This window comes from Ictalurus punctatus, chromosome 7 (assembly GCF_001660625.3).
Source record: "Ictalurus punctatus breed USDA103 chromosome 7, Coco_2.0, whole genome shotgun sequence".
In the NCBI taxonomy this organism is placed as follows: Eukaryota; Metazoa; Chordata; class Actinopteri; order Siluriformes; family Ictaluridae; genus Ictalurus; species Ictalurus punctatus.
Window position 1 is genome coordinate 24523685 of NC_030422.2, and position 23171 is coordinate 24546855.

The 23171-nt window shown below is 37.0% G+C and overlaps 2 protein-coding genes across 3 annotated transcripts in view; both read right to left on the bottom strand.

Moving 5' to 3' along the window:
- LOC128633123 (myelin-oligodendrocyte glycoprotein) overlaps positions 1–23171 on the bottom strand; it is a 73283-nt gene that overhangs the window by 37037 nt on the left and 13075 nt on the right. The window lies entirely within an intron of this gene.
- Positions 116–22580, bottom strand: LOC108261535 (butyrophilin subfamily 1 member A1-like). Of its 2 annotated transcripts, XM_053681932.1 has the most exons (9): positions 21898–22580; positions 21718–21777; positions 17518–17868; positions 14317–14595; positions 13977–14078; positions 5607–5639; positions 4033–4059; positions 2236–2265; positions 116–951 (listed from the first exon to the last, which is right to left on the bottom strand). In XM_053681932.1, the coding sequence occupies exons 2-9, from the start codon at positions 21773–21775 to the stop codon at positions 404–406; spliced, it is 1428 nt and encodes a 475-aa protein (XP_053537907.1). In that variant the 5' UTR covers positions 21776–21777; positions 21898–22580; the 3' UTR covers positions 116–403. The 2 variants fall into 2 exon arrangements, with proteins under 2 accessions (XP_053537907.1, XP_053537908.1); XM_053681933.1 differs by lacking the exon at positions 5607–5639 and having other exon boundaries at positions 21898–22579.

Genomic DNA, 23171 nt, shown 5'->3' on the forward strand with positions numbered 1-23171 from the left:
AAATAGCATCTAACAACTATTTCTACAAAGAACTGCTACTTTTATACAGTGTAAATAGAATATATCTCTATTTTCATTTAGTCTGTTCGGTTTTATCTACACAGACATCAGCAGCTGAACTTCATACATTTTATTGATCATATTAAATTCTGCAGTAAAACTCAGTGTGAACTGTGAATGATCTTTCATTACAAATCAAATATCAATAAAGTTCCACAATCATAATGTGTAAAAAACAGACTGAAGGATTAACATTATTTGTTTATGAAAAAAAACAGGTATTAAAATAAATTGTACAACACTTTAAAACGGAATATGTATTTCTAAAATTTACCAGAAAAAGTAAAATATTAACTTTTAATTCTCATCATTTAATAGATGATTAAATCTGTGAGGTGAAAATTCATTCAGTGTTAAATACAGGAGAGATGATCAGTGGTGCTGAATTGTTACCTCCATAATCTAAACCAGGACTGAAGTAAGGATAGAGTTTCTCAGTGAAAGACTGAGCAGTGAACGAGTAGATATGAGAGCTGGACTTCACATCATAAAAGGAGACCAGACCCTCCTCATAATCCACAAACACTCCCACCTTCTCCAGCTTCTCTCTCAGTGTGAGGGGGACAGGGGGACCAGCAAATGCCGCATGCCAATTCTCATTCCTCAGCCCTACAGTCCAGAATCCATTCTGAGGAGTCGGTGTAATAATCCCCTTCCTGTTAATGTTCTCTCTCGCGACTCCTAATGTCCACTTAGTTTTCCCTCTGGCCTGCACCTCATAATAAAATCTCCCTGAGGAGAAGCTCTGCTTTCCCAGAACACCAGGATATCTAGTAAACCTCTGTGGTGTATCAGGGAGATACTGTTCTGTGTCTCCAAGTGTCACTTGTTTTCCATCAGCAGACAGGATGAGATCAGGATAAGCTGTATCAGGATCCAGAGTCACATCCACTGAGAGAAACACACAGAGTGAGATGTGAGTTTGCAGGTAAAAAATATTAAATCATCATCAGTGGATCACTGATGATGAAATTATGAATCTGAACATTGAAAAAAAGAAAACTTGAATTTCAAGCATGTTAAATAAATAAATAAATACAGATGTGTGGTTTCAACCTTATATATTTCAATATTATAAATGTATATCAGTTTTTCACTCCCATACACAGACACACAGAACTTCTCATTTCATGAGAAAATTTCGATAAAGAAACAGAACAGAGACATTTTCAAACTCACACCAAAATAAAAGTAGCTAGTGTAACGTTTACTTAAATATCTTCTCCTCTACACCCGATCTTCTACCAGCACTTTAAATAAAATCATTTCTCCTCTATGTTTATGTCAATCATACTATTTACTGTTTTGTTTTCTGGTGTTTTTCAAAATCAAATCATCAGGTTTAATCAATAAGCAGCAGGACGCCAGTGAATTTATTTACAGTCTGTACTTACTGTAGCTCTTTACTTACAGTCACAGGTGTGTATTGTTTCACCTGATAGAAATTTACATTTATTATCAGATTTAATTTTTCCCATCGTTTTAAAGTCACTTAAACACATTTTATCAGTTCCTCTCGGGGTTTGTGTTTGTTTCGTGTTTCTCTGTTTTTAATGTAAATGATGGATATTATCCAGTAGTGAGGAGTTTTCATCTCGACAGAATAAATTGTAAAGTTTTATGAAGTTGTTATATTATTTGTCCGCTAGATGGCAGTGAAAGACCACAACACTATACACTTACACACTCCTATCTGAAAACAATCACTGCAAAATAAATAAATCAATCATTTACTAATGGATTAATTAAAAAAAAGGCAAATCCCATAAAAAAGATTAAGAAAATGTAACGTTTGTATATGTTATACACTAGCTAACAGACTAAACTGATTAGTCAATTTTAAAATCTATAATTTCCTCAGAATTTTAATGATGGAAACTTTTTTGTTCTGTGTTGGATACTTTTATTTTGACATAGGTTAGAAATAACTGCCTTTGCATTTCCTTATCTGAATGGTTCCGTTATGACGTCTGTGTGTGTGTGTGTGTGTGTGTGTGTGTGTGTGTGTGTGTGAGAGAGAGAGAGAGAGAGAGCTGCAGCTTTTTCTTGAAAAAAAAAAAAAAAAACCCGTGAGAGACAAAGATTTATTTTTACTGCCTGAGGTTAGGCGCGCGCACACACACAAATACGGTAGAGACTCTGATGTAACTGTACTGAAGATAAAATTGTTCTTACCTGCGAACAACTTCTTCTTCTTTGATAACTCTGTGAAACATGAATCAATATTTTATATGAATTTATCAAAATACAATTAGATTCAGCAAAACGTAATAAAATAATTAATATTTGAATCATATTTACACCACAGACCAAAAGTACAAACCAAATCCATCCACCCATTTTCTATACTGCTTATCCTACACAGGGTCGCAGGGAGCCTGGAGTCTGTCCCCGGGATAGCGGGGCAAAAAGCAGGGGACGCCCTGGACGGGGGGCCAACCCACTGCAGGGCACAATCACACACACTACAGACAATCTGCAAACGCCAGTCAGCCCACAACGCATGTGTTTGGACTAGTGGAGGAAACCGGAGTACCCGGAGGAAACCCCTGAAGCGCAGGGAGAACACATGCACACAGGGCAAAGGTGGGAGATGTGAGGTAAACGTGCTAATCACTAATCCCCCGTGCCCCCACAAACCAAATAAAAAATAAATCAATATTTAAAACACCAGAAACAAGTTTATTGCCATCAGTAGATTTTTTTGCCTAGAAATAGAGAAATGTAAAGAAAGGAGAGAAATATAAATCGAAGAATCTGTTCCTCTTCCTAAATATATACCGCTCCCTCAATAAAGGCTTTTTCCATTTGCATCTATTTTAAATTTGTACTCAAACATATCACATGTGGTTAAAGTGCACATCTTCAGATTTTAATAAAGTGTATTTTTATACATTTCTGAACATGTAGAAATTACAACACTTTATACACAGTCTCCATTCCATGGTATCATAATATGTGGGACATGAGCTGCACAGGTGTTAGTGATTATTCAGGTGTGTTTAATTGCTTCATTAGTGCGGGTGTGAGAGAGATTTCAGCATCGTCTTTATTCCAGACTTTTGGTCACCTTTAGTCTTCTTTTACTGTTCGTCAACATGAGGACCAGAGTGCCAGTGAAAGTCAAGGACACATTATAGGGCTGAGACACAAGACTAAATCAGTCAGAGACATTGGCCAAACTTCAGGGTTACAAAAATATAAACTGTGTGGAACATTATTAAGAAGAAAGAGAGAATGGGTGAGCTTAGTAACTATAAAGGGTCTGGTAGGCCAAAGAAGATCTCCACAGCTGATAGCAGAAGATTCTCACCATAATGAAGAAAAATCCTCATACACCTGTCTGACAGATCAGAAACACTCTTCAGGAGGCAGGTGTGGATTTGTCAGTGAATAATGTCTGCAGAAGACTTCATGAACAGAAATACAGAGGCTACACTGCAAGATGCAGACCACTAGTTCTCCACAAAAACAGGATGGACAGGATAGTTTACTAAAAAATACTTAAAGGAGCCTGCAGAGTTCTGGAAAAAGGTCTAGTGGACAGATAAGACCAAGATGAACTCGTATTAGAGCAATGGCAAGAGCAGAGTGTGGAGGTGAAAAGGGACTGGACAAGATCCAAAGCATACCACCTCATCTGTAAAACATGGTCCTGTACGACTGCCTCAGGTACTGGCTCACTCATCTTCACTGATAATGTAACTGCTGATGGCAGGAGCACAATGAATTCTGAGTGCTGTTATTTTCACATGGTAAAACTCAGGGGTATAAAATACTCATTATTAAAGAGTACGTGCACTTTAACCTTGTGTAAATAGTTTGAGTACAAATTTAAAATTGTGGAGTACAGAGGCAAATAAAAATATATGCTTCATCCCAAACATTATGTATCTAATTTCTCTCCTCACAGTTCTTCACAAATCTGAAAAATAAAAGTCCTTAAAGTGTCACAAACTCAGATGTAATTACCGTCTTCCACTCTCTGTCTCTGCAGCTCTAAAAAGAGAAAAAAAGTTCATATTAGAGATTAGACATACTTGTAGGATAATGTTTAATACACTTATTATTTTCCACTGTGTGAGTTGTGTGTTGAATAAAACCAACAAGTTCACTTTATTTAACTTTGTTTCTATAATACATTTTATAGACAGTAGAAATGTGGTGTTTAACACATGCAGAAGGTCATATGAATAATATTATATACACTATATGGACAAAAGTATGTGGACACCTGGCCATCACACCTATATGAGCTTGTTGGAAATCTCATTCCAAAACCATGGGCATTAATATGGAGTTGGCATTGCACATAGTGATCTTAGGCTTGTGTGCAGCTGCTTGGCCATGGAAACCTATTTCATGAAGCTCCTGATGCACAGTTCTTGTGCTGATGTTGCTTCCATTGGCAGTTTGGATCTCTGTAGTGAGTGATACAACAGAGGAAAGGTGATTTTTATGCACTACGAGCTTCAGCACTCAGCGGTCCTGTTCTGAGAGTTTGTGTGGACTAATACTTCATGACTGAGCTGTTGTTGCTCATAAACACCTCCATTTCACAAAAATAGCACTTACTCCATGTTCACACTAGCACACGACATGTCTCTCATGTCACTTGTAGTTTGTCTCTTGTGGGTGTGGAGCGAGTGCTGCTGCTGTTGTGTGTGGGTGTGTACCGTCCATTCAGCTCCAGTGAGAGTCATGACCAAAATGTAGCTTACAGCACACAGTTAACTACAGTATATTATTTATTTATCTTTAAAATGCACTTTGAACTGTAACGTTTTATTAAGGTAGAAAAAGTGTGAAAAATCTGTTGTTTGATGTTCGTTACATAACGTATTCGTATTAGCTATTAGTAGCACAAGCTAACTGTACTAGCTATTTTTCTTTTAACGTCTCTTTACAGGTTTAATGAGAAGTCATATACGACATGATACAATGAAACCATGGTTGTGAGTTTTATGTCAATTTTTTAGTTAAGCATCGTTTGGATTTACCATGTCATTTACATTTATGGCATTTGGCAGACGCCCTTATCCAGAGTGGCTTACATTTATCTCATTTATACATCTGAGCAGTTGACTTGCTCAAGGGCCCAACAGTGGCAGCTCGATGGTGCTGGGGTTTGAACTCATGACCTTCCAATCAGTAGTCCAACGTCTTAACCACTGAGGTACATCAGACCCAACTTACATAAAGTTGAGAAAATCTCAAATCACATGTTACTTGTCACGCTGTCACTGATACTGAAATTGCAGCTCTGTGTCATGTGTGTATATAGAACATGAACAGTTGCCTGTCGCTCTCTAGTGTGAACGTATCTTTACAGTTCACAGAGGCAGATCTAGAAGGGAAGAAATTTCACAAACTGACCTGTGGTAAAGATGACAAACTGACAGCACCACGTTTAAAGTCACTGAGCTCTTTAGTCCATTCTACTGCCAGTGTTTGTCTCTTATTATCTTACATTTTAACAAGGTGATATTGCCTCCTCCAATTAAATATTCAGTAGGATTTTAAAAGCACAAAAAGTTCATTCTCACCTGCGTATTCCTTCTCCTTCTGAAGCTCTGAGGCTAAAACAGATAAAATAGTTGAGTATTGTGTGTATATTCTATATAAATAAAAGAATAAATAGATTAAACAGTGTAATATAGTGAAGTAAATGAACACAAATCAAATTGCAGTTATGAAATGTAATTGTTCTCTGATGTTATTTATTTGTTAAATGATTGAGCACACTTCACAAAGTGGAACATGATGTTACAGGTCAGTTATGAGTGATATAGAAAACAAGTAATTTACTGTATTGTGAGTGATGTGTTTGTATCTCTACTCTTCTTACAGAACCCTCTATGGAGTGAAATCAGAGTCAGCAGAACCTGAACCTGAATGTGTAAAGAATGCATGTAAAGAAATGTGTAAATGTAGTTATTGAAAACGGTCAGTGTGAATCTTAAGATATTTAAATGTATTGATTTTGAAATTCAGGTTTTTAATATTTAGGTTAAGAAATTCAGGTAATAAAAAGCTGTTCAAAAGATTCAATGTTTCAGAAATTTGGGGTTTAAAAAACAGGTATTAAAAAATTTGAGAAGTCAAAAATCCAGAGAAAACATCTGGGATACTCAGAAAGAGGAAATGAGCCAGACTCTAATCAAACTCAGTCCTGACCAATCACAACACACCAGATGTTTTTTTCTGAATTTTCGACAGCTTGAATTGTTTGAACCTGAATTAGTTTTACTACCGGTTTATTTTTTCCTGAATTTTTGATACCTTGAATTTTTTAACATGAATTTTTGTTGCCTGATATTTTTTACATTGAAATTTTTAATACTTGAATCTCATATAGTTTAATTCAGAACCAATACTTTTAAATGAAAGTTTCACATTGTCAATTTTCAATAACATCACATTTTTGACACACGTTATTTTTACAAGCATGACAAATTCAGGTCCAGGTTTTGCTGACTCTGATTTCACTCCACAACTATATCCGCCCATATCTGTCCTGTTTACTTCCTGGTGTCCAAATCTCGATATGTGACTTGAGCTGCCCATAATTTAGCAGCATTCATTTAAACAAACATGAGAAGGAGCTGTAATTTCTGCCCTTTGCTCTGATCTACACTTTCTCCTGTACCTTCAGCATCTTACATTGTGTCTGTAAGTCATGAGTACTGAGGGGAGGGTTTGATGAACATTACTGAGTCAGTGTTAATGTCAGTTCAGCAAAATTCACATTTAATATCATACAGTGCCTGACTACTGCTGAATATGACCGAATATCATAAAATAAATGAATAAAGACACAGTTCCAACTACCTACCTAATGCACACTAACAGTAAATAGATAATCACTTAACATATGGTTTCCTAGTTTCAACCACAAGCAGAGTGCCGTATATTCTTTACAACAGCATGATCATCGTGTGATTATGATTTTAGACAGTTTTTTAAAATTAGAAATACATATCAAGCAACTGACATTTCAGACACAATAAAAAAGTGCCATCAACGAAAATAGTTCCCAAAGAAGCCACAGCTGGATTGAGTGGTGTGTTGCCATAGTAACACACAGACTAACTGACAGGTCGTAGTAAGTGCAGTAACGGTTTCAATGTGACGGACTATTGTTAGAACTGTTTTATTTATGTAGCGAACACAGACAAGTGGAGTGATACAAACAGTGAAATGTCCCAGTGCTGTTACACTAAATATCAGTTCAGCAGGGGGAAGAGCCCCACAGTTATGGAACAGTCTTCCAATTAGTGTTCGGGACTCAGACACAGTCTCAGTGTTAAAGTCTAGGCTTAAAACTTATTTGTTTACTCAAGCCTACCCTGACTAGACTTTCTGTTATGCTAAGCACAGTCCTAACAATCTTTTCTCTCCCTCTCTCCTTCTGTCGAGCCACACACAATGTGTGATTTATGGAGATACTAGAGATCCTGATCCTCTCTGCGCTCCGGATCTGCCTGATCCGTTTCGGATGTCCTACCTCTGGATGGAGCTCTCATCTACTCCAATTCCAGATTGCTGGGACTACGGCTGCTTCTAAGGCCAAACAGACTTCATATAAATATGAAGTCCATAATGAACTTTTGCACACTATCTGTTGTTACCCAGATGAGGATGGGTTCCTTTCTGAGTCTGGTTCCTCTCAAGGTTTCTTCCTCTTAACATCTTAGGGAGTTTTTCCTTGCCACCGTCGCAAGTGGCTTGCTCAGTTGGGATAAATTCGCACCTTTAATATCTATATACCGTGTTGATATTTCTGTAAAGCTTACAAATAAAATTGAATTGAATTTTGGCCATGTACTGTAGATTAGAGCTAATGCCTTATGTAAAGATTCATCAGTAATTTATGTGTATTTACTGTAATTCCTTTCAGACCACACACACACACACACACACACACACACACAAAGACACATTGTATTTCTTTTTATGTCTAGACCGTGTATACAGTGCTTTATTATCTTACATTTTAACAAGGTGATATTGCCTCCTCCAATTAAATATTCAGTAGGATTTTAAAAGCACAAAATGTTCATTCTCACCTGCGTATTCCTTCTCCTTCTGAAGCTCTGAGGCTAAAAGATAACAGATAAAATAGTTTTGAGTATTTAAAAAAAGTGTAATATAGTGAAGTAAATGAACACAAATCAGATTGCAGTTATGAAATGTAATTGTTCTCTGATGTTATTTATTTGTTAAATGATTGAGCACACTTCACAAAGTGGAACATGATGTTACAGGTCAGTTATGAGTGATATAGAAAACAAGTAATTTACTGTATTGTGAGTGATGTGTTTGTATCTCTACTCTTCTTACAGAACCCTCTATGGAGTGAAATCAGAGTCAGCAGAACCTGAACCTGAATGTGTAATGCATGTAAAGAAATGTGTAAATGTAGTTATTGAAAACGGTCAGTGTGAATCTTAAGATATTTAAATATATTGATTTTGAAATTCAGGTTTTTAATATTTAGGTTAAGAAATTCAGGTAATAAAAAGCTGTTCAAAAGATTCAATGTTTCAGAAATTTGGGGTTTAAAAAACAAGTAGTAAAAAATTCAAGAAGTCAAAAATCCAGAGAAAACATCTGGGATACTCAGAAAGAGGAAATGAGCCAGACTCTAATCAAACTCAGTCCTGACCAATCACAACACACCAGATGTTTTTTTCTGAATTTTCGACAGCTTGAATTGTTTGAACCTGAATTAGTTTTACTACCGGTTTATTTTTTCCTGAATTTTTGATACCTTGAATTTTTTAACATGAATTTTTATTGCCTGATATTTTTTACATTTAAATTTTTAATACTTGAATCTCATATAGTTTAATTCAGAACCAATACTTTAAAATTAAAGTTTCACATTGTCAATTTTCAATAACATCACATTTTTGACACACGTTATTTTTACAAGCATGACAAATTCAGGTCCAGGTTTTGCTGACTCTGATTTCACTCCACAGCTATATCCGCCCATATCTGTCCTGTTTACTTCCTGGTGTCCAAATCTCGATATATGACTTGAGCTGCCCATAATTTAGCAGCATTCATTTAAATATAAGAAGGAGCTGTAATTTCTGCCCTTTGCTCTGATCTACACTTTCTCCTGAACCTTCAGCATCTTACATTGTGTCTGTAAGTCATGAGTACTGAGGGGAGGGTTTGATGAACATTACTGAGTCAGTGTTAATGTCAGTTCAGCAAAATTCACATTTAATATCATACAGTGCCTGACTACTGCTGAATATGACCGAATATCATAAAATAAATGAATAAAGACACAGTTCCAACTACCTACCTAATGCACACTAACAGTAAATAGATAATCACTTAACATATGGTTTCCTAGTTTCAACCACAAGCAGAGTGCCGTATATTCTTTACAACAGCATGATCATCGTGTGATTATGATTTTAGACAGTTTTTTAAAATTAGAAATACATATCAAGCAACTGACATTTCAGACACAATAAAAAAAAGTGCCATCAACGAAAAAAGTTCCCAAAGAAGCCACAGCTGGACTGAGGGGTGCGTTGCCATAGTAACACACAGACTTACTGACAGGTCGTAGTAAGTGCAGTAACGGTTTCAATGTGACGGACTATTGTTAGAACTGTTTTATTTATGTAGGAAACACAGACAAGTGGAGTGATACAAACAGTGAAATGTTCCAGTGCTGTTACTCTAAATATCAGCTCAGCAGGGGGAAGAGCCCCACAGTTATGGAACAGTCTTCCAATTAGTGTTCGGGACTCAGACACAGTCTCAGTGTTAAAGTCTAGGCTTAAAACTTATTTGTTTACTCAAGCCTACCCTGACTAGACTTTCTGTTATGCTAAGCACAGTCCTAACAATCTTTTCTCTCCCTCTCTCCTTCTGTCGAGCCACACACAATGTGTGATTTATGGAGATACTAGAGATCCTGATCCTCTCTGCGCTCCGGATCTGCCTGATCCGTTTCGGATGTCCTACCTCTGGATGGAGCTCTCATCTACTCCAATTCCAGATTGCTGGGACTACGGCTGCTTCTAAGGCCAAACAGACTTCATATAAATCCATAATGAACTTTTGCACACTATCTGTTGTTACCCAGATGAGGATGGGTTCCCTTCTGAGTCTGGTTCCTCTCAAGGTTTCTTCCTCTTAACATCTTAGGGAGTTTTTCCTTGCCACCGTCGCAAGTGGCTTGCTCAGTTGGGATAAATTCGCACCTTTAATATCTATATACCGTGTTGATATTTCTGTAAAGCTTACAAATAAAATTGAATTGAATTTTGGCCATGTACTGTAGATTAGAGCTAATGCCTTATGTAAAGATTCATCAGTAATTTATGTGTATTTACTGTAATTCCTTTCAGACCACACACACACACACACACACACACACACAAAGACACATTGTATTTCTTTTTATGTCTAGACCGTGTATACAGTGCTTTATTATCTTACATTTTAACAAGGTGATATTGCCTCCTCCAATTAAATATTCAGTAGGATTTTAAAAGCACAAAATGTTCATTCTCACCTGCGTATTCCTTCTCCTTCTGAAGCTCTGAGGCTAAAAGATAACAGATAAAATAGTTTTGAGTATTTAAAAAAAGTGTAATATAGTGAAGTAAATGAACACAAATCAGATTGCAGTTATGAAATGTAATTGTTCTCTGATGTTATTTATTTGTTAAATGATTGAGCACACTTCACAAAGTGGAACATGATGTTACAGGTCAGTTATGAGTGATACAGAAAACAAGTAATTTACTGTATTGTGAGTGATGTGTTTGTATCTCTACTCTTCTTACAGAACCCTCTATGGAGTGAAATCATAGTCAGCTGAACCTGAATGTGTAATGCATGTAAAGAAATGTGTAAATGTAGTTATTGAAAACGGTCAGTGTGAATCTTAAGATATTTAAATATATTGATTTTGAAATTCAGGTTTTTAATATTTAGGTTAAGAAATTCAGGTAATAAAAAGCTGTTCAAAAGATTCAATGTTTCAGAAATTTGGGGTTTAAAAAACAAGTAGTAAAAAATTCAAGAAGTCAAAAATCCAGAGAAAACATCTGGGATACTCAGTAAGAGGAAATGAGCCAGACTCTAATCAAACTCAGTCCTGACCAATCACAACACACCAGATGTTTTTTTCTGAATTTTCGACAGCTTGAATTGTTTGAACCTGAATTAGTTTTACTACCGGTTTATTTTTTCCTGAATTTTTGATACCTTGAATTTTTTAACATGAATTTTTGTTGCCTGATATTTTTTACATTGAAATTTTTAATACTTGAATCTCATAGTTTAATTCAGAACCAATACTTTAAAATTAAAGTTTCACATTGTCAATTTTCAATAACATCACATTGTTGACACACGTTATTTTTACAAGCATGACAAATTCAGGTCCAGGTTTTGCTGACTCTGATTTCACTCCACAACTATATCCGCCCATATCTGTCCTGTTTACTTCCTGGTGTCCAAATCTCGATATGTGACTTGAGCTGCCCATAATTTAGCAGCATTCATTTAAACAAACATGAGAAGGAGCTGTAATTTCTGCCCTTTGCTCTGATCTACACTTTCTCATGAACCTTCACCATCTTACATTGTGTCTGTAAGTCAAGAGTACTGAGGGAAGGGTTTGATGAACATTACTGAGTCAGTGTTAATGTCAGTTCAGCAAAATTCACATTTAATATCATACAGTGCCTGACTACTGCTGAATATGACCGAATATAATAAAATAAATGAATATAGACACAGTACCAGCTACCTACCTAATGCACACTAACAGTAAATAGATAATCACTTAACATATGGTTTCCTAGTTTCAGCCACACGCAGAGTGCCGTATATTCTTTACAACAGCATGATCATCGTGTGATTATGATTTTAGACATTTTTTAAAATTAGAAATACATATCAAGCAACTGGCATTTCAGACACAATGAAAAAGAAAAAGTGCCATCAATCAAAATATTTTCCAAAGAAGCCACAGCTGGATTGACAGTGTGTTGCCATAGTAACTGACAGGTACTGATAGTAACTGACAGGTCGTAGTAAGTGCAGTAACGGTTTCAATGTGACAGATTATTGATAGAACTGTTTTATTTTTGTAGCAAACACAGACAAGTGGAGTGATACAAACAGTGAAATGTCTCAGTGCTGTTACACTAAATATCAGCTCTACTGGAATGCCACTTGTCCAATCAAATTAGTGGACTGGAACTAACTGATATAGAACTGTTAATGTAGCAATTATTATTAACAATTATAAGAACTAATTTGTAACACAAACTCATGAAGATTGAGGACCTGTTGGGCTTACCAGTCTGAGCCACTAGCTAATGATAATTATTTACATTGTACATTTATTCATATAGTTGACAATTTTATCCAAAGCAACTTAATTATGCACTTTATTTAGACACGTATATAATTCTAAAGCTGTAACTTTGCTCAAATCTGCGTAGTTTTGTTGCACCCAGTACATTTAACATGTCACACTAGCCACGCAACATACTACCTCACCTGTAATAGTCACTAATTAGACTGAAGTAAAGGTGTAGCTCATTCACTACCAGACTTCTGATATCCAGTAACCACAGTCCCTCCTCTCTGAAGTCTTGCTGAAATTCTCTGTGAATTCAAGTTGGTTAAATCGTGGATCCTCTCTGTGATCTTGGACTGCTCTACTTTTTTGTGTTTTTATATTTTAGCTTTCAGATTATTGTTTTTTGAATATCAAATTCTCTTTGAATTTTGTTTTCTGGATTTCTCTGTCTGCAGCTCTTTAATAAATCTGCAGTACTACATCTATAATCCACTCAGCCACAGCACCACTGGGCAGCAACACTGTGATTGCTGTGCTGAGAAACATCAGAGCTGCACACTGTGGCACTGGCACGGCTCTGTGGAGGATTAGCAGCAGTACAGCATGCAGTGCTGACAGACAGAACAACATGCTCTCTACAAATAAATAAAGTACTTCATTAAGAGGAAATTCCTTTTTCACATGAGGTAATGTGGGCTTGATTGTGTTTAAATGGTTATTATGCCTCACATAATATATGTGGTATTTCATGCAGTCTATTTGTCAAATATTTTATTAGTTATTTTATATGAATAACTATCTATTCACCAGATTGGCCTAAAATGATCAAGTCTGATAGAAAGGAGGATTAAAATATTTACATTTGGTGATCTGTAAATATTCATTTGCTGGTTTGCATAATGTTAATAAGACTTAAGCCAGAGGTGGAACTAAAGACAATGTCAATGTTATTTTGACAGTTCGAAAAGACAAGTTAAAGTTTAACACTGCTGACATTTAAATTAAGTTTTTGTTTTAACTTAAAATTTTAAGTTAGAACTACTCTGTGTTTCTAGTGAAATGAGCTGTGAACCTCAGTGTAAATTAGATTCTGTGTCCTGTAATAATGTTCTGATGTGCAAGGTGAGACTCGATACTCTCCCAAAACTTTCATTAATGAAATACCCTTTCACTTCTTCAGAAAGGGCTTGTGGTAATGGAAGTGAATAGATGAAGACAGAGGTGAGAGTTTGAGACAGAATTAAATCATCCTCTTCACAGAGAGCACGGCCAACTGGACTTCTGTGGTCTACTGAGTAAAGCACAGGTTCTTTACCCTTGTCCTGGAGAACCCCCGGACCTACACGTGTTTACTGTGCTCTAAAACACCTGATCCAGATAATCAGCTCATTAACAGCCCTTCCTGACCTAAAGTGAGTGTTATTGCAGGAAAAACATTAAAATGTGTAGTACATGGGGATCTCCAGAACCAGAAATAGGAATCTGTGGACTAAAGCTATGGTATAAACTGCAATATAATTTAAGCTGGAGATATTATGAAGGAAAATGATTTAAAGATTACCTTTCTTGTAACAGATAACTGCAGTTACTATCGATCCGACAGCAATAAGACATGCTGAAACTGAAATGCCCACAACCCACTTCCAAGCATCAAAGACTTTACCTAAACAAAACCAAGTTTACAGTGTTACAGATATTTTTAATAAACTGTGCAGGAATTATTGATAAATGCAAAACACACTCAGACAGAACTGTAGCAAAATCACCAGATATAATAAAAATAATGCATACACTCTAATGCAAGAATAGTGTGTGTTCATCACAATCATGTTTCATCTTTAATCACCTAATTTGTAATGATTAAAAACTTTTAACATTCTACTGTAATCATAGACACTTACTATTAATGATAACCTCTTCCTCCATCATGTGATGTTTTTGTTGAAGTCTGCAGTAAAACTTGTTGGAGTCGCTATAATCATAAACAGTGATGTGGCGTTTCACACTGAAGCCCTCAGTGTCTCTGTGTATCTGTGCATCTTCAGCAGGCAGAGTGTCTCCTTCTCTGTTCATCCACAGTACCTCAGGTTCAGGGTTCCAGCCTCTGGACTCACACACTAGATTAATCCCTCCTGAGTGATCATAACTCTCCATCGTGATCACCGGGTGGCTTCCCAGAACTATACACAATAAATAAAAGTATTGTTTTAAATATGGTGAAATCATGTTATACTGTTAACCTCCGTAGAGGTTATTATTTTCTGCTCATTTTCAGTTTAAAGACTGTTCTTTATATTGTAAAAAAAAAAAAAAAAAGCATGATTTTTTTTAAGGAAAGTTTCAAACAGCCTAAATCATAATGAGTTCATTAGCTTTGTCTAATTGAATTGGTCAAATTTTTGTTATGGAACTGATTTGTCCGTCTTAAAAACAGAGAAGAAGCAGCACTGTGTTGGAGTGATGATTTGGTCACATCAGGAGACAATAAATAGAGCAAAGAAGCACTTTTAGCATCTACACCCCTCACATGATCCATATACTGTATTTATCTATTTCCCCATCACTCATCAAGAAATATAAACAAACTGTGTTCAAACTGGGTATGATGTTGTAGTGCACATTTAGCTCATTTGTCATATGTTTGTCACAGCTACAAGGGACAGATCCCCCCTGGACCACTAGAGCAGTGCCGGTCCTCCCTATACACAAACTACACAAGCTGTGTAGGGCCCTGAACCACCATGGTGCCCCTTTGATCTCGTATATGATTTTCCATCTGTAAATATTTTTTATAACATGCAAATATAAATGCGGATTCAGCTTTAGAGGAGTCATGTGGAAATTTATTTTTAAAAAAAAATACATGATTATAATTATTTGATTACTATTTCAGACTCAGACATCATGATGCCATATGTCAAAATGCATGTCAATAGCTTCCAAATGAAGCTATACATTGGGAGCAGAAAAAAAAGAAAGAAAAAGTGCCAAGAACATGAAGCAAAAAAATTAAAAGGTATGTATTTTTCGTAGTTGTTAGATATTCTAAATTCTTATCTAGTCTTGACAATCCATGCAATGAACTGATTAAAAACAATACTCCAGTCAGTCCAGATCAACAGATTCAATAGTAGTCCACTGTGTTTCCTTTGAAATGCCCCATGATGAAGTGTTATTTTCAGTTCGTGTCGGTAGACATCAATAATCAAAACATTCTTATACGTGTTTTAATGTAATATATAATACTGGCAGTGCACCTTAAATATATTATTTCAATATTAAATACTAATGTTTGAAATCAATTCACTGTATGTTGTTTGTTGACACTGAAACTGCTCTGAAAGAACAGATTAAGGGGTGGGGGTCATTTTGGGGTTTTTATGAAGGCACTGACAGGGGCCTCTGACAAAGTTTTGTTAAGGGCCCCAGAAGACTAGGACCGGCACTGCACTAGAGACAACCCATACTCACCGTGTTGAACTTCTTCTGTTGTCCACCCCATTTCCTGTCATGATGATGCACACCTGTTTGGTATTGTATTATTAGTCTCCTTATTTAACTTCTGGGTTTGTAGCTTTTTGTGTTGTTGGAGCATTATGCTTAGTCCGTGTATGCATGCGTGGCTAGATTTTGGTTAATGTTTTCTCTGAATGGTTTTGTTTTCCTTGCCTAGCCTAGCATTAGCCCAGCCCTTTGTGGGTCCCAGTTTTGGTATATGAAAGGAAATTCTCTTATATCATGTCCTCTTATATTATGAACTGTATTAAGACACCTTGGATACAGGGAATACTGGGTTATAGTTTCTGTTTGTGTGTCTCTGTGCTATCAAATACCTATGATGAATGTATATATTGAATAACCTCTTTGAATAAGCTGATCAACAGCTATCCTTGATTATATTATTATGTATTTCCGTGTCAACATGACACAGGACTTATTTTGTATTATGACTATGTGCTGTGTGTTTTGTTTAAATCTGTATAACACCTGGACCAGAAGAAACCGTCCACGCACTGCTGTTATCAATGTGCATAAATACTCTTGGTTTGCACGAATAAAGTGGGATATCTTTATGAGCATGCAAGAAGTCAGTGTGTGTTCATTTTAGACCCCCAGGCCTGAACGCTCCACGGTAAACCACACTTTCTAAAAGTTAATAGAAGTTAATGGTAAAACAGACTGGAAGGCATGATGGACGATCTGACAGGCATAATGTGAGATTCCTGAGATTCGTGAAATCTAACAGTTTATCTCTTGGTTGTTTTTTGTCCCTATTAAAGAAGTTATGCACTTTGTATCCTGGACTCCTGTTATGACAAAGTTAAATCACATTTAACACATAACCGTCTCCACAGACCCTGATACCATGCTTTACTACCAAGTTTGAAACATACATGTGTTGTAAACACATTATTTACTCAAATTGGGTAAAACAAACATGAATTATTATTTAAATACTACTGAATAATTATTCAGACTACAAATAACAATAACACAATGCTTAGACAAAATGAAAATAGTTCAGAAATACAATCAGCTTATAAATTATTACAGAACAATTCATGAAAAGAAAGCCAGGTGACAAATCACATGTGCAGCCTGAAAAACGCAGACAAAGTGGGAAAAATTCATCACATGCATGAGACCACAGCTGCTGAATCTTTATACAGTTGTAGCTGTGTGAAGAATAGGACGATTATTATTACTGAGTCTATGTCTGAGTGTCTCCTGTGCTGGGGATCATTTAATCCACAGATTCCCAGCCCTGGTCCTGAAATACTCTGTCCTGCATGTTTTAGTGTTTCCCCTTCTCCCAACACACCTGATTTAACTAATCAGCTAATTAACAGCCCTTCCTGAGTTAAATCAGGTGTTTTAGAAACAGGGGTGTGTAGGGCAGGGGGTTCTCCAGGACCAGAGTTGGAAACTTGTGATTCAGTGAGTGAGTGAACTCCCATTCTAAAAACCCACTTAAATAAATAAATACAATGGAAAAATACAAATTATGATGTGGTTATTTATGCAAAAACCATTGATGTTAAGAGAAAAGAAAGTTTATCGTACATAACATTGACTGTATAAAGTGTAGAAATAGATCTTACCCTCGACAGTGACGTGAACAGTGATGTCATCATACCAGGATTTGTCCTCAATGAGACATTTATATTCTCCTTCATCAGAGACTCGGAGAGCTGAGAGTTTGAGAGAAGCGTTGCCTTTCTGTAGCTCCTCTTTAAACAGTGATGTTCTTCCTCTGTAAGACTGAGCCTGCTTTTCATTTCTGTCTTCATGATCCTTATAGAGATGCACTAATGAAGCCCCATGCTTTAATCTCATCCACTCCACTGTCATGTGCACAGCGCTGGTGATGGGTTTGATAAAACAGGGCAGAACCAGGTCTTCACCAGCTACAGCAACAAGAGGAGCTTCTGGACCAGCCACCGTTAATCCCTCTGGGTTTTTTTTTTTTTTTTCCGGAAAAACACACAAATACTGTATATCATTACCAATATTATGTATGTATGTATGTATGTATGTATGTATGTATGTATGCGTGTATGTGGACCTTGATTTCCAAATGAAATGTAAATTTTACTTTCATTTTCCCCATGATTGTGGTTGTGTGTACTGAACCAGACTGGAAGATTAAAGACTCAGGAAACCTTTCAGGAGTTTTGAGTTAATTATCTGATTAGAGCTCTTCTCAGGTGGACATTTCTGTTTTATAATTCTTTATTCTAATAATTTGAGATACTGGATTTTTGAATTCCATGAGCTGTAATCTGTAATCATCAAGATTAAAACAAAAAAAAAGGCTTGAAATATTTCACTTTATGTGTAACGAATGCAGAATATGTGAAAGTTCCACTTTTTGAATTAAATCACAGAAAAAAAAACTTTTCCACAATATTCAAATTTTTTTTGTGATGTACATGTATGTATGTATGTATGTATTGTCGCGACCGGCAGAGGGCCGGCGCACACAAGAAGGAAATCGCTCCTTCTCCAACTGCCGCACCGGCACGACGTGGGCAGCTTCCTGCCGAACATTCCGCCAGAAGGACCGCCGCGGCAGGGCGGGACTGACGCGACTCCGCCCAGCGATTGGCGGATCCAACGGGGAAGCCCCACCACTCAGGCGACGGCGGAGGAGGATAAAAGGGCGCGCTTCCGGCCGGGAAGGGGAAGAGAATATCGTAGCGTCAAGACGGACTCCGAGGTACAAGCGCGGACGAAACTGCCGGATAGTGAGAGTCGCACATACGGAGGACGCCGGCCCGGGAAAACCCCCGCCCCGCCTCGGGAATCCCGCCTCCGCCACGAGTAGACGCCGCCGGCCGTCACGACTCCACCAAACCCCGCACTCATCCACTTATAACCCATTCGCCTCACCCTAGCCACAATAAACCGCCGTTTGCGAACATCCTTCTGTCTCCTGTGGGTCTGTACGCCGCCCTTCCCCGGGCTAATTCCTCACAGTATGTATGTATGTATGTATGTATGTATATAATGTGTATATGTGGTTTTTATTTTATTTAATTTTTATGTGTAAAAAGACATAGCTTATTTAATTGGACATTGACCTATACACTTTATTTTCAGCTGTGGACTTTTTAAAAAAAAAAATTTTGTTTATTGCCTTAACTAATAACTAAAATGATCAAGACAATAAGACATAAGGATGTATATATCTATGAAAATGAATATATTTAAAGTAAAAACAAAAATCAAACATTTAAGAATCCAAATATTACAAATTTATGTCCATCAAAACATGTTTCCTAAACCATTTGGCCAAAGGGATTTTTATGTATAGATGAACAATCAAGCTTTTCTTTTAACAAATCTGTATTTGTATGTATTAACTCCATTTCCATAAAATGTGAGTTTTTTTTGTAAATGGAATAAAAACAAAAATCTGTGATGTGTGAAGTCTCTTGAAACTTTAATTAACTGACAAAAGTACAAAGAAAATATATTCAATGTTTTCACTGACCAACTTAATTGTATTTTGTAAATATAAACAAGTTTAGAATTTGATGCCTTCAACACACACACAAAAAAATTGGGACAGAGGCAAAATAAGATTGAAAAGTTTATAGAATATTCAAGTAACACCATTTTTGGAGGACCAGGTTAATTGGTAACAGGGGAGGGTATCAGGGTTGGGCATAAAAGGAACAGCCACCAAAGGCTTAGTCTTTGCAAGCAAGGATGGGTTGTGGCTCACCACTTTGTGCCAAACTTTGTGAGAGAATTGTCAGTCAGTTCAAAAAGAACATTGCTCACTGGAAGATTGCAAAGAATTGAGGTCTTCCACCATCTACAGTGTATAATATTGTGAAAAATTCAGGGAATGCGGAGAAATCTCATTACATAAAGGGCAAGGCTGGAAACCAGTGTTGAATGTGTATGACCTTCGAGCCCTTAGGCAGCATTGCCTGAGGAATCGTCATGCTACTGTGATAAATATAACAACATGGGCTCGGGAATACTTTGGAAGATCGTTGTCACTTAACACAGTCCACCGCTGGATCTAGAAATGCAACCGAAATGCTATTATGTAAGTTGGAAGCCACACATCAACTCTACTCAGAAATGCCACTGAGTTCTCTGGGCCTGAGCTCACCTCAGATGGACTGAACGCCAGTGGAAACGTGTGCTGTGGTAAGATCAGTCCATATCTCAGTTTGTTTTCAGGAAAAATGGATGTTGACTTCTTCGTGCCAAAGATGAAAAAGAGCAACCAGACTGCTAGAAGCGAGAGGTGCAAAAGCCAGCATCTGTGATGGTATGATATCAGTGCCTACAGCATGGGTGACTTGCATATGTGTGAAGGTACCATTGATGTGGAGGCGTATATTGGGATTTTAGAGAGACATATGCTGCCATCAAGGTAATGTCTTTTCCCAGGAAGTCAATGGATATTTCAGCAGGACAAAGACAAGCCTCATTCTGCACATGCTACAACAGCGTGGCTTCATAGACTCAGAGTGCGTGTGCTTGACTGGCCTGCCAGCAGACCAGATCTGTCTCCTCTGGCGCATCATGAAGAGGAGAATCAGAAAATGGCGACCAAGAACTGTGGAGCAGCTGAAGTCTTGTATCAAGCAAGAATGGGCCAAAATTTCTCTTGCAAAACTGCAACAATTAGAATCCTCAGTTCCCAACCATTAAAAAGTGTAATTAAAAGGAAGGGTGATGTAACACAGCGGTAAATACTCTTCTGTCCCGACTTTTTTTGAGTGTGTTGAAGGCATCAAATTCTAAATCTGTTTATATTTACAAAATACAATTTTGGTCAGTGAAAACATTGAATATCTCTTCTTTGTACTTTTGTCAGTTAATTAAAGTTTCAAGAGACTTGACAAATCACTGATTTTTGTTGTTATTGCATTTTAGGGGAAAAAAAATCCCAGCTTTTATGGAAATGGGGTTAGTACATTTTGACTTTTCATGATATTCTTGCATATTGTAGCTCTACTGCTGGTGTTTGCTGTCTGTAGCAGAACAAGAGGCAAACTCATGAAAATATAAAATCTTTAAAGCAATTCATATTTAAATGCAATTTTAAAGAAATTTTGCAGGACAAGTAATGTAGGTAGCAATACTGTAGTTGTAGGTAGCAACTCAAAGGTATAATCATCAATTTTTAATTATTTCTTATTTTACTAGTACAAATAACCTGGAAAAATGTGTGGATCATGAAAAAAGTGATGGCTTAAGTCATGACCTCAGTGTATTATGTGGCTGAAAAAACCCACGTGTCTGGAGTGCTTTATTGTTTACACAAGCGTTTTGTCTGTCATTTTATTTACACTCCCTAATGCCCATCTCAGTCTGTTCAAAAAGAAAAGAAATGTGGCTGAAATCCCTGTGACCAGCAGAGCCAGATAATTCTCCTGTGACCAAAAAAACTTTGTGACAAAACAACAACAACAACAATAACAGCAATGGTAAAACCAGATTAAACACTGTCGGCTCTCTGCCAACATGCAGTTACTGGTTAAGGGATGAAGCTGGATGTGGAATTAGTGAATTAGCACTTTTACACATTCTCATACACATAATTGTGTTTATTCAAAACGTTATAATTTGGCTTCCAAGTAGTTGAATGGCCGAGTGGGAAAAAGCATGTGAGGCTAAAATGCTAACACCATCAGCCAGCCTCCTAACTTGGGAATCTGCTTGTCACCACTGTACACACACACACACACACACACACACACACACACACACACACACACACACACACACACACACACAAACACAAACACACACAGAATAGTTTTTCTCCATACCTGATTGAAATTTCGTGAAGCTGAAGAGAATCAGGAGAGTCACACAGAAAAACATCATCCCTGAAAGACAGTTTATCATTATTGCTTCAGTCTGATTTACAAGATAAATAACATTTTATGAATTACACTCTGTGCACAATTTAATGCATATCTGTTCTACCAAAAAATCTAAATACTCACCACTTTGTAAGGGTAATATTTTCTTGATAAGGACGCTAAAAAGTAAAGACTGTCAATAAGTCCACAATGTCAGTTTAGTGTACTTCCGTTTGTGTAACCTGTGTAACCTGTTCCACACATACCTTTAAACACACCTTTTTTCTAATATGCTAAGAATGGAGGAAGTGTGTTTGAGGTGACTCATTTCAGCTTAAGTTGCAAAGGCCCAAATTTAAAATGCTAAACCTAAAACACTCGCTCATATTAATTCCTATATTTATCTCGTGAGTGTTAATTGGCTTTGTTAGTTTAAACTTCTTTGTTTACATGTTGGCTACATCTAGGTGATACATGTGGTTCTGGTCAGTCTTGGTAAACTTGCTTCCTGTCATCAGTTTGAGCTCGGGGTTATGAGTTTTTGTGACAGTAAGTTTGTGTGTGGGGTTGTTTTGTTTTGTTTTTTGTTTGCCTGCTTTGAGCATATTAAAAAAATCAATATATAATTGATTATTCTTGTGTTCTCCTTGTAGGATCTGAGTGCTTCCTGAGGCTGGGGGAGTTCTTTGCTGCACTTTAGGCTTTACTTAACTAAGGGTCATTGTTATTGACTGGTATAAAGTTGGCTTGACGTTGGACGTTCGATGTTCACAGATATGTGGAAGTTAAGGGACCATCTCTAAAGTTACATACGACATTGTTAAACACGTTTATAACTTCAATAGCATTTGAAGTGAATAACTTACAGTAATATAACCAACTGTAAAGTTTTCATCTAGGTGTCAAAAATATCAAATCTAACAGGTGTGTTATAGCAGACACCTAGCTGAACACTTTACAGTTCGTTATGTCACTGTACATCATTTCCTTTAAATGCTATTGAGCTTTAAATTATGGCATATTTTGTGTATGGGTCCATTCGGTAGTGAAATTAATATAAAATTTACATGTGATTTAATAGTTTATTTTATTATCAAAAATCTAAAAGGAGCGTGCACGGTGGCTTAGTGGTTAGCACGTTCGCCTCACACCTCCAGGTTCAATTCCCACGGGATCCTGTGTGTGCGGAGTTTGCATGTTCTCCCCGTGCTGTGGGGGTTTCCTCCGGGTACTCCGGTTTCCTCCCCCAGTCCAAAGACATGCATGGTAGGCTGATTCTCATGTCTAAAGTGTCCGTAGTGTATGAATGGGTGTGTGAATGTGTATGTGATTGTGCCCTGCGATGGATTGGCACCCTGTCCAGGGTGTACCCCGCCCTGTGCCCGATGCTCCTTGGGATAGGCTCCAGGTTCCCCGTG

Bases quoted from the DNA above. Each gene is read 5' to 3' on its own strand.
- LOC108261535 (XM_053681932.1), bottom strand. From the start codon at position 21,775: ATGATGTTTTTCTGTGTGACTCTCCTGATTCTCTTCAGCTTCACGAAA. The intron at 4,060-5,606 runs GTGAGAATGAAC...TTCTCTTTTTAG, and splicing joins GAAGGAGAAGGAATACGCAG to AGCTGCAGAGACAGAGAGTG. The intron at 2,266-4,032 runs GTAATTACATCT...CATGTTTCACAG, and splicing joins GAGACAGAGAGTGGAAGACG to AGTTATCAAAGAAGAAGAAG.